This window comes from Mastigoproctus giganteus, chromosome 1 (genome assembly GCF_048544385.1).
Source record: "Mastigoproctus giganteus isolate SK-2022 chromosome 1, ASM4854438v1, whole genome shotgun sequence".
In the NCBI taxonomy this organism is placed as follows: domain Eukaryota; kingdom Metazoa; phylum Arthropoda; class Arachnida; order Uropygi; family Thelyphonidae; genus Mastigoproctus; species Mastigoproctus giganteus.
In genome coordinates, this window is record NC_143575.1 from 92241354 (window position 1) to 92254027 (window position 12674).

Genomic DNA, 12674 nt, shown 5'->3' on the forward strand with positions numbered 1-12674 from the left:
AGGAAGCTCAGGCAACCCTGGAGAGACTAGCCAGAAACAGTGGATTGCCTGGCCACCTTCCAGTGGTGGCATGCAATGTAGAGTCCCACTAGGGGACCTGCAACCAAAAGACAGAAGAACAACAGAACATAACACTATTCTAACACAAAACAACATACTACACATACTTCTGGCATTTACAGAGTTCTGTCCACTTCACATGAGTAAAATGGCACAATTGTGTGCCATTTTACTGATGTGCCATTTTACTCATTTTACTCAGTGGCATCCCTCCCCAAACACTATCCATCGTCATCCATAGCTACACTGATGGTTGCTTTCCACACTCCTTGATGAGGCAGCAACATTGTAATATTGTAATATTTATAAATACTCAAGGTGCAAGGAAGCCTGAGGCTTTTGCTGCACCAGCCAAAAATAAATTTGAGTTACCCTGAGAGAGAGAGAGAGAGAGAGAGAGAGAGAAAAAACAAGTCAGAAGTAGAAGGAAATCACTAAGAAAGAGAAGAATGATGATATCCAGCTCAGGACCCTGGGTGTACCAAGCCCATACTCACTAGATGTGAGCTCCTGGGATTTTATTAATCAGAAAATGAAATATAAATTAAACATAAAATTACAAAAATACAATTAGAGTATACCATTATAAAAAATTAAATCAAAAATTATAATTTCAAAGATTTTATAAAACCTATAAGGATTTTCAATTTTTTTTTATGAAAACCCCAAACACGAAAGGTATCAAAACCTATAGTACTTAGTACCATGCATGGGTTGGGGGGGGGGGGCAAATGCCGGAAACTTTGCTCTAGAGACTAAACATGAGTTTCAATGCATTGTAGTAGGTTTCAACAAATACCTTCATAAAAATAAAATGGTAAATCCTCTCCAAGTTATTTACTTTTATCTGTCAATTATACACAGACATTTGAATATTGCAATAAAAAAATCTTTTCAACAGAATCAAGATGCTGAAACTCAAAATGTAAACAATCTTCCAGGGAGACAGCAATGTTTAAGTTTACTTTTTCCATGTGATTCAATATTAAAAATTGAATTAAAGAAGATTTTATAGACGTACTGATGCAAGTACTGAAATCACTACTGGAAGTTTATGCTGTAGTGTTGCCAGAAGCTATGCTTACTTACGGTTTGGCAACACTGCTGCTTATGAGAGTCGTGATTCATGGCACAAATTCGAATGATTCATTAGATGTCAAGCAATCAAAATGTTAAAAATAATTTATCAACAGCAAAACAAATATAAAAAAAATTACAATAAACAATTTCGTGATATGTATTCTTCGGCAGGGTGTTTATTATATATATTCTGAAAACTACTGTGGGGCGGAATTGGCCCATGGGCCGAAGGTTGCCCACCCCTGTCTTAGGCAATTATGATGTCTAAAATATTCTAAACATCATAATTGCCCAGAATTTTCTTATCCCTAGTATTATCTTGAATATATGATGATTAAAATAATAATATTCTGGTTTATTTAAGAATTATCCCCATGATGAGTTTCCCTCCCACTCACTCCCATTTAAAATTGAAGTCACCCATAATAAGACATTCACTCTTGTTCGTACATTCCATCTGCTTATAGAGACCCTTGTCATACTCCTAACATCTTCGGGCTGATAGACTACCCCCCCCCTCCCCACTTGCATTTTACCTTTGAATCCAACTATTTTACTTCACACAGATTGTAATGCTGGCATGCATTAAAAGATTTTCATGATGATGATGATGATCATCATCATGAGCTATTTTCAATCCACTGCAGGATGAAGGCCTCTCCAGCAACTTTCCAGCTCCTTTTGTTTTGTGCAATGGCCATGCATTTACTGATTATGAACTCTTGAATTTCATCTGTCCATTTCTGTCGTTGTCATCCGGGTTTTCTTTTAGCTCCCCTTGGGTGCCATTCTGTTATTTTCTTAGTCCATCTGTCATCATGTCTTCGAGCTGTGTCCTGCCAAAGTCCATTTCAGTTCTTTAGTTTTGAAAAGAATGTCCTTTACTTGAGTTTGCTGCTTAATCCATGTGTTTCCATTCTAATCCAGCAGTCTTAATCCTAATATAATTCATTCCATTCTTTGCTGTGTAGTTTTCAGCTTCTCTTCAATTATTTTGTGGGTGCCAAAGTTTCACTTCCATAAGTCATAGTGGGGATTATACATGGTTCATTATTTTACATTTCAGATATATAGGGATATTGCTCCTCAGTATGTGACTATATTTCCTGAATGCCATCCATCCAAAATTTATTCTTCTCTTTACTTCCAGGACATTTATCATTATTACAGCTAATGACTTGTCCAAGATAAGTATATGAATCCAACTTGTCAATTTCTGCTCCTTCAATGATTATATCCCTTTCTGTGGCATACTTGTTCATCATTACTGTTGTTTTAGCCATATTCATCTTTAGTCCAAAATACTTACTGATTCTGCATAACTAATTAAGATTTTTGGCTAAGGTAAAAAAAAGCCAACATAAGAAAGACGAGAAATGTCGGATAACTTACGCGGAAAATTAGTTTCCCGACACCAGACTCTAGCACTGCTTGCTCGGTAAACAGACGGTAGGTGTTATTGGTCTGGAGCTGAAATCGAGAAGGATATATTGATTGACAGGCAAGTGTGGCAAATGATGAAATGATTGGTGGTGGGCACAACCAAGGACAAGCTACTGTGTAGTCATTGATTGGCATTATAATGTGTTTATAAGTAAAGAACAGTGCATAATAATTTTATAATGAATGGTAAACAGGTAATAGTAGCGATGAATCTTTTAAAGATGGAAGAAATTTGTAAGGAAAATAAAACGTTGGTTGATTTTTTCCTGAAAACTAAATTAATAAAAGTTTTTTTCTGTTCATTTTTATGTTCTTCATTATGTTTTTTCTCATTATTAAAAGCAGATTTTTGGAGTTCATGAATGTTTTTACTATACTGTTGATTTAGGTTTGGTTACGAAAAAAGGAAAAGGTTTCTTTATTTTTCATTATATTTTGTAACCTGACCTTAAATGGTAGGTTAGGAAATAATAGAAACGGTTTCCTTATATTTAGTGACCTAACCTTAAACATTAGGTTAGAAAATAATATAAAAGAAAGAAAGATTCTATATATACAGGATTATTCAAAATGAAGTCCGGGGTCATCAGTAAATGATTACATCTACCCACATACAAGGTTATTCAAAATGAAGACCGAACATCCCGAGCGTGGGAACGAAACTTGAGATATTATGCGTTCTTCCGAGATGGCTACAAATGATTAAGACACATGCGCTTTCCCAAAAAAAAAATTCTGAAACCCCGGACTTCATTTTGAATAACCCTGTATATACTGTATATATAGTGAATAGCTGTTGATTGATGTTATGATACGTGCGTATCCACACGAGTGTCTTTAAAAATAAAAGTACAGTAATAAAAAATAATATTTTGTTAATAAACAATTTATGTGGTAGTCCACATGATTCTAAAGAAAAAAGGTTAGGTTACCCTTTCATTTCAGGAGGGGTTCAAGCTCCCATGGGATTCAAGTGGAGGTAACCTGACCTTTTTTCACCATTAGGGCATATTACTGAACAAGAAAATAAAAATACAGTAATAAAAAAATTAATTTTTTTATGAATGTATTTCTAAATATGACTGTGATTCTAAAGAAAAAAAGGTTAGGTTACCCCCTCCACTTTGGGAGGGGTTCAAGCTCCCACGGGATTCAAGTGGAGGTAACCTGACCTTTTTTCACCATTATGGAAAGCTTTCATTAGGGAAAGTTACCATTAGTGTTTCTGAGTGCTACAAAAATGATACTAACCCGATGTTATTGTGTGTTGTGTTTGTGCACCAATCAGCACATTGTTTGCCACGCCTACATGGCAATCAATATATCCTTCTCGACTTTGCTCCAGACCGATAACCTACCATCTGTTTACCGAGCGAGCAGCGCTAGAGTGCTGTATCAGGAAACTGATTTTCTGCGTAAGTTATCCAGCGTTTCTCATGTTGGCTTAATTCTTTGAGATCATGATTTATGATTACTATGTCATCTGCAAGTTGTAAATGGTTTAGGTACTCTTGATTCACATTGACTCCTTTCTGCAAACAATCTAATCTGAAATCTTCTTCAAGGAAAGCGGTAAACACTTCGGAGATATTGTATCTCCTAGTTGAACTCCTTTTTCAATTTGTTACTGTCCTTGTCTGGTCTAATAAAGAAGGTAGAGTTTTCATATATTTTCTTCAAAATCATAACATATTAAATATAAACATCAATACACTTCTCATTTTAGAAAGTTAGTAGTTAAACACTTCAGGCTTTTGAAGTGACAACATTACACTCTGTGAGATCAATGCCATTGAAAAAGGTTGCAGTCTTTTTTTGGCCAAACATTCATTTGCCACATCTTATTGCTATACAAATATATGTACTACATAAGTTAGTAGTTTTAAATCTGAGCAAGCCTAAAGCTGTATGCTTTAAACTAGTTATGTTAAAATACGCTTCTTAATTAAAATAGAAAATATAAAAGTTTAAAAAATCACAGTACACTTACTGAAAGATCCCCTCCATAAAATGGATGGATTACAAATGTTTCATTTTCTACATGAATTACACCACTGAAAGGAAACAGTATTATTTAAATTACTGCACACATCAAAAATAATAATAAATACATAAAATTTTAATTATAAAGAGTGATTTTAATATGCTACACATAAATAGAAGGTAGTTATAATTCAATGGCACCACTTTTCAGTCTTGTAGACAGAAAAAAGCTAATCACACAGAGTTGAAATTTAAAATGGGCATTAACCTGGATTGATGGGCATTCAAGTGCAAAAAAAAAAGAGAATAGTGTGAAAAAAAAAAGTCCCATATATGAAAATAAAGTGCCACCAAGGGAAAAATACTTCTGTACACTGTAGACTGACAGCTATGCAACAGGATTATTCAAATAACAGAGTATCCATTTCAGATGTTAAAGTTCATAAAACAGTTCAATAAGACAACCACTGATGTCAACAGACAAGTTAGAATCATAGAAAGATATTATCAGTTATCACTTATAACACTTCCTTTCATGTTTTCTAACATGAAAGGAAGTGTTAGGGTTGACAGGTGCTCTACTGTACTCTTGTCCTTCAAAGAAACCCAACCACAACTAAAAATACACAGATGAGCAACGTGATTGAGCAATTTTGAACAGAGTAGGAAATTATGCTTAGGAAATGTGTCCACTAGGCAAACATATCACTGGGTAAGCAATATCATGATGCATCATCCTCATAAAACCACTGTGTCCACATAGACTTGAGTTTGAGGGTTGAGAATAGCATCCAAGATGAAGTGTTCACAGTACTGTACACCAATAAAAATACATGTTATGTGACCATATATGGTCGAACTTACTCAAAAGGTATTATAACTAATTAACTTAGGCAATAAAACTACACAGAAATATAAGAGAATGCAGAGAAATTTCAATGACAACATGTGAATATATGATGTTCTCTATATCTGACATTTCTGAGTATTAATATTATTGTTCAATTAGAAGTGTATCATGTCAGCTCTCAAAATGTTCCAGAATCAATTACATGTACTCTATTTCAGCCAAAAAACTGAAGAGAAAAAATACAAACATTTCATGGGATCACTTGACATCATCTCTTGACCAATTTGCAAATTATATGGATACTAGTGCAGCATGATTTACAGGACCTTGCAAACAGCTGACCATGAACTGTTTGCAAGGTTTTATTATTAGAGAGCTAATGTGAATTGCTCACTGTTGTGATGTTTGCTCACAATCATCATAACAGCAATCCCATCAACAACACCCTCAGAAACTGGTCACCTAGCTCTGCCATGGCATGCAGACAAGCTACCAGTCTCCTAAAACTTCTGCATCATATGTTGGATAATCCATCTTCTACAGAGCTACAAATCATTCTTTCCAGCAGCAGTTATTTGCAAAGTGCAGCCAAGGAATTGGTATTTTGATAACAAAATTTAATCAACAAAGGAGGTCAAATCTCATGATGAATTTCTGAATAGATTCTACCATCATCTAATTTTATAACTCTTACAAAACAAAGGTTATGTCATTGGAATATAATTTGTATAATTATTCTACAGCTTGCTTACCACAGGTGATATTTTACAGATTTTTTTTTTTTTAACATAATTTCTTTCTACATTGCTTGCCCATTGTTCATTATAAATTTCAGGCTCAGTGTTATTAGCAATTTTTCATCTACAGTCTTCATCTTCTTTCATCTACATCTTCATCTTCAAATTGGCAGTTTAATTATAACTACCTTATACCAATGAGAGAAAACCACAATTTGTCATTTTATAGAGATGAACCTATTTTAAAATAATTCAGCATTGCATCAGTCAGATACTGTGCTGAACATAACTGAAGGTTCCATTTATAAGAGGTTCTGTATGGCTAGAAATTTTTTATTTACAGGCCTTCAAACTGAGAATTTAACTATATCTATCTTAAATTAATAATTGAGGAGGAAAATAATTTCTCATTTTATAAAGAACAAAACAATTCAAATCTGCATCACTCATAAATTGTGTTGAATACCTTGTCAATCTAAGGTCTCATTTCTCAGTATTATGCCATTATTATTAGTGCTCAAAATAAAGGCGCCTCCGTAGCCAGGTGGGAAGGAGCAGCAGCGCGTAGCACACGCTTCTTGATTAGACTGGGGTTCGAGCCCGTCACCACCAAATGCGGAGGATGCGGAAAGGTCAAGGAATGACCACCGCATATCCTGGAGCAATATGGCCTTAGTTGCTAATGCTTCTAAAAACCAAACAACAACAAGCTCAAAATAAATTGGAACAGCGCTTGGACTAAACTTCTAGTAAATAAGTGATGACAAAAGCACTTGGGAAGGTATAATAAAAGTACAATTTGGTTAATAACACAAATTTAATGAACATTCTAGTACTTGTAATTTTATATTTTACAGCTGGTTTTAGCACCACAGAAGATTATTTATCTTAACATGTTTCTGTTGTAACCATATCAGTTAATCAATACTTAGACTCCATGATATGTGGGCACCACACCTCATAGAGGAATGCTGTCCCTCTGTGTTACCAGGCAATACTAGGTGGTAGATAACTCTCATCAACCAGTGCAATGCCACCACTTTTCTTATTGGAGGCTTGAAGTGGTGGAACCCATGTTTAGTTTCCAAAGCTAAGTTCCGGTCAACCCTTCCCAATCTCTTCCATCATGCAGTATGACTGATGACTTTTGAGGTTATGATGAACATTATGGCGAGATCCAATCTTCCTTACATTTCGAGGGTACAGCTCTAAAACTGTGATCGTAGGCCAGCCTCTAGTTAGTACACTGGACTGAACCTACTGGTAACTCTTTAGGAGGCTTCCGGATCAGCTAGTGTATAATCTTGCTACCTCTACTCTGCCAGATAGTGACTGGAGGGAGTCCGAGTAGTGTGTGTGCAGGGGGGGGCATTGTGGAGGCTATGTTATGTCAAGGATCTGGGTATATTTTTACTATGTGTAAGACATATCCAAAAATTTCATTACTTTATAGGTAGAATTGGTAGAATTACGTAGCTATTGGCCGCAACTTTTTCCCATCTTTGCTCCCACCTCTGTCAAAAACAGATGGTTCTGTTGTCACTTCAGCCAAGGATAAAGCTGATCTGCTAGCATTCCATTTTTCTTCCAACTCATGTATTAATGATCTTGGTAAAACACCACCCACCATTCCTAACATGCTCCATTCAATGCCTCCTGTAGTCTTCCATCAAGAGGATGTCAGAAGGATTTTGACGAATCTTGATGCTAAGAAAGCTCCAGGTCCTGATGGTATTTCTCCACTTGTTCTCAAAACCTGCCCTCCTGAACTTACTCCTGTTCTTTGCTGCCTTTTTTCACTTTCTTATTCCAAAGGTGTTTTTCCTTCTGCTTGGAAATTTGCTCATATCCAGCCTGTTCCTAAAAAGGGTGACAAGTCCCTCCCATCCAATTATTGTCCCATTGCAGTTTTTTTTTTTTTTTTTTATGTAAAACCCAAACACAAGAGGCAATTAGAACCTATAGTACTTAATACCATGCTTGGGTTGGAGGTTGAGAAGATGAAAGAAGATATTTGTTGACATTGGACTTGAACTCCTGTAGACTTTAATTTTCAGGAAATACGTATGAAGGAAGGTTGTTCCAGAAAATGGCAGTTGAATGAATAAACGAGGAAGATGAAAAGTTGGTCCTGTGAGTTTGAAGTTGGACAGTAAATGGATGTTGGCTGGTGATGGCACGTGTTCGGACTGGTTTGAAAGAGAGAGCGGGAATTATAGAAGCCAATTCAGAAGAACAGTGCCCATGGAAATATCTGTAGAAGCGGCATGCAGCAGAAACAGTACGTCTATGAGACAGCGAGTGCAGAGACTCTGTTAGAGATGAATCATTAATTAACCTAACTGCCCTCTTCTGAATGGAATCAAGAAGCCTGAGAGAGGTTTTGGGGGCACCACCCCAGATGTGGGAACAATATTCCATGGCAGGGCGGATTTGCGATTTATACAGAGTGAGCAGCTGTGTGGAAGAAAAGTAACGCCAAGAGTGAAAGAGAAAACCAAGTTTTTTAGATGCAGAGGAAGCAATATTTGTAATGTGCTTGTGCCAAGAGAGTTTCGAAGTCAGAGTAATCCCCAAAAGAGATATATCATTTTGCCTAGAAATCGCAGTGTCACTAAAGATAAGCATAGGAGCAGAAAAATCCTTTTTGCAAGATATAAGACAAGACTGAGTTTTAGAAGGGTTGAAATCAACTAAGTTGTCTTTGCCCCACTGGAGAATTACCTGAAGATCAGCATTTAAGGAATTGGTAGGAGATTTTCGAGAAGTTGAAGCTGATTTAACAGGGCAAGGTTTCTCAAAATGGAAAGTGGAATGTAATGTGCTATCATCAGCAAAACTATGGATAGGGTTTCCATTCAATGGAAGAAGGTCATTAATATACAAGAGGAAAAGGGTGGGGGAAAGAACTGAACCTTGGGGGACACCAGCATTAGTGGAGAAGTTAGAAGACAGAGAGCCATCTACCATCACCATCAGTGAGCGAACAGAGAGAAAACTGGATAACCAATTACTAAAAACAGTTGGCAAACCATAAGATGGAAGCTTGTTTAGAAGACCTTTAGGCCAAACACGATCAAAAGCCTTTGAGATGTCAAGAGCAACTACTTGTGTTTCACCGAACCTTTCCATTGAATTAGTCCATAAATGGGTAACATAAGCCGGAATATCACCAGTGGATCGACACTGACGGAATCCATACTGGCGATCGTTGATCAGACGGAAGGTTTCTACGTAGTTTAAGAGTTGGTGGTTAATTGATTTCTCCATTACTTTAGATAGAGTAGAAGTAATTGCAATGGGATGATAACTGGATGGGAGGGATTTGTCACCCTTTTTAGGAACTGGCTGGATATGAGCAAATTTCCAAGCAGAAGGAAAAACACCTTTGGAATAAGAAAGTGAAAAAAGGCGGCATAGAATAGGAGTAAGTTCAGGAGCACAGGTTTTGAGAACAAGTGGAGAAATACCATTGGGACCTGGCGCTTTCTTAGCATCAAGATTTGTCAAAGTTACTTCTACTCTTTCTAAAGTAATGGAGAAATCAATTAACCACCAACTCTTAAACTACCTAGAAACCTTCCATCTGATCAACAATCGCCAGTATGGATTCCGTCAGTGTTGATCCACTGGTGATATTCTGGCTTATGTTACCCAATTATGGACAAATTCAATGGTAAAGTTTGGTGAAACACAAGCAGTTGCTCTTGACATCTCAAAGGCTTTCGATTGTATTTGGCATAAACAAGCTTCCATCTTATGGTTTGCCAACTATTTTTTGTAATTGGTTATCCAGTTTTCTCTCTGATCACTCACTGAGGGTGATGGTAAATGGCTCTCTGTCTTCTAACTTCTCCACTAATGCTGGTGTCCCTCAAGGTTCAGTTCTTTCCCCCACTCTTTTCCTCTTGTATATTAATGACCTTCTTCCATTGACTGGAAATCCTATCCATATAATTTTGCCAATGATAGCACATTGCATTCCCCTTTCCATTTTGAAAAACCTTGCCCTGCTCAATCAGCTTCAACTTCTCGAATATCCGCTACCAATTCCTTAAATGCTGATTTCCAGGTAATTCTCCAGGTTAGTTAATGACTCATCTCTAACAGAGTCTCTCCACTCTTTGTCTCAGACGTACTGTTTCTGCTGCATGCCTTTTCTACAGATACTTCCATGGGCACTGTTCTTCTGAATTGTCATCTATAATTCCCACTCTCTCTTTGAAAACAGTCCAAACACATGCCGCCACCAGCAAACATCCATATACTGTCCAACTTCAAACTCACAGAACCAACTTTTCATCTACCTCATTTATTCATTCAACTGCCGTTTCTGGAACAACCGTCCTTCATACGTATTTCCTGAAAATTACAGTCTACAGAAGTTGAAGTCTAATGTCAACAGATATCTTCTTTCATCTTCCCAACCTACAACCTAAGCATGGTACTAAGTACTATAGGTTCTAATACCTCTTGTGTTTGGGGTTTTCATTAAAAAAAAAAAAAAAAAAAAAGACAGATAGCAGATGTCTCCTAAGCTATACTTTTAGAAAGGTGCAAAAAATTAAATACAAAAAATTTGAACACGTTCATATACAACCAATTCCAACTCAGCTTTATAAAATGTCATTCCATACAATACTGCCAAATGATCAAGCAATATAGCTACCAATTTCAAAATTCATCTAAACTGTTGTGTCATTAAGTTCAATAAACATGTAAACAAATGCAGTTATCTAATTTCTTTATAATAATCCTTTTTATTTATATACAAATATAGAATGGTCATAAAATGTCAGGATTTTATTATATCCTAACTGCTGAACTACATATGATAAAAAGAAATAGTGTTTTATCATAGATAAAACAAACACCATTTCTTTGTATTTCTGATAAAAAAAAAATGGTCTTTTACTATACAGTACTTTTCATATCCAAATCACACAGATTTAACAAAAACTTTTAATAGAGTTAAAATAAAAGATGTAGAATATGTAAAGCTGTACAAATTTCCTAAACATTTAATAGAAGCAATCAGATATATGCATAAACTTTAACTAAAAAATAAGAATAAAGAAAATTATAAAGGAAAGAAAAATGGAAAAAAGAAACAAAATCAGTATTTTATTCCTATTATATATATATATATATACACTCATTAATAGATTGTATTTTACACTGCTAATTTTATCTCTTAATGTTTTATTAACTATTTTTGTCTTTAGTGTTTTCGTTTTTATAATTTAATTTATTTGTTTTATTTTTGTTGTTGTACCTTTTATCTCACCTGCATATATTATTATAGGTGTTATTATAGCTTCATATATGTTAACTTGATTATCCTTATTAGCATTTGAATTGTTCCAAATTCTAATTCAGATCTCAGTGGTTCTATTGCTATTGTTCGTCTCTTTATTTTCCCCATGGATATTTCATATTATTTTCTTTTGCTTTATTATTAAAATTATGTAGCATTTGTTGCAAATTATTTTCACTTTCTTACTGCATAACTTCATAGTATATTATATATATTTTTTATTTTAATTCCTTTATTTCATTACAGTGCTTAAACCAACTACTTAAGTAGTTGGCTATATACAGAAATGATGCAATTGCAATAAATTTTATGCTAGTTTATTAATTTCATTAATTAATTCATCCGTTATCAGGCTGAAGAAATTCAGACTCAGCAAATCTCCTTGTCTTATTCCTTATTTATTTCTTCTATACTTGTCTATTCCTTGCTTGGAACGAGATTATAAGTGCCAGGACACAGAATTTTATGCTCGTGCAAACGGATAAGTTTTTTGGAAATTTTTACCATCTCCTTAAACTAATTAACATATTAAATTGTCTTTTTAATATAGTTTAAATAGTCTCAGTCATACTCATTGGCTTATTTTTAAATTTAGCTAGTGATTTTGTAAGTCATGACTCCCTACTCGTACCGCTATTGTATCTGGCAACTAGCAGTCTGAGAGAATATGGGTAACCTCTTCTAATATGCAAAGAATGATAGGGAAGTGGCATTACAAGGAATGTTGTCTTTCCACAGGCTGTATGCCACATGCATGTCAAGAGAATGACTAAAGTTTTGCAAGCTGGTCACATGATGTCACTTAAGCCAAGATAACTGCCTAGACTGCATCTTGCCTAATTACTGGTAGTTTGTGTTAGAGTGAATGCCATCTTTCTACTAGCTAAAGTCAGCAAGCTTGTGTTAGAGTATATGGAAACACAGGGTACCCTTTACTTAAGATTTTGATGATGTGAAGGAATGCAGAGAGAATGAATGGCATCTTGGCACTGGTTTTAAATCGGAAAATGGATTACTCTCCTTGGTGCTGATTTTAAATCAGAAAATGAGTTCCCCCCTCAGTGCTAGTGTTAAATTGGGAAATGAGTTTCCCCACCTTGGCACTGTTTTTAAACCAGAAAACGATTTCAAATAATTTTCATGATCACAAACCAGAACCAAGGTGGGGGGGAACTCGTTTTCTGATTTAAAACCAGCACTCGGG

General features: G+C 35.5%; 1 protein-coding gene across 10 annotated transcripts in view; it reads right to left on the reverse strand.

Moving 5' to 3' along the window:
* LOC150090991 (disintegrin and metalloproteinase domain-containing protein 11-like) overlaps positions 1-12674 on the reverse strand; it is a 1161948-nt gene that overhangs the window by 836142 nt on the left and 313132 nt on the right. For all 10 annotated transcript variants that reach the window (XR_016546962.1, XR_016546963.1, XM_090373761.1 and 7 more), the window contains one exon: positions 4574-4637. Coding sequence is in view for 8 of the 10 variants with exons in the window: in XM_090373761.1 (XP_090229887.1) it covers positions 4574-4637 (64 nt within the window). In the remaining 2 variants the exon portion in view is untranslated. The remainder of the gene's footprint in view (positions 1-4573; positions 4638-12674) is intronic.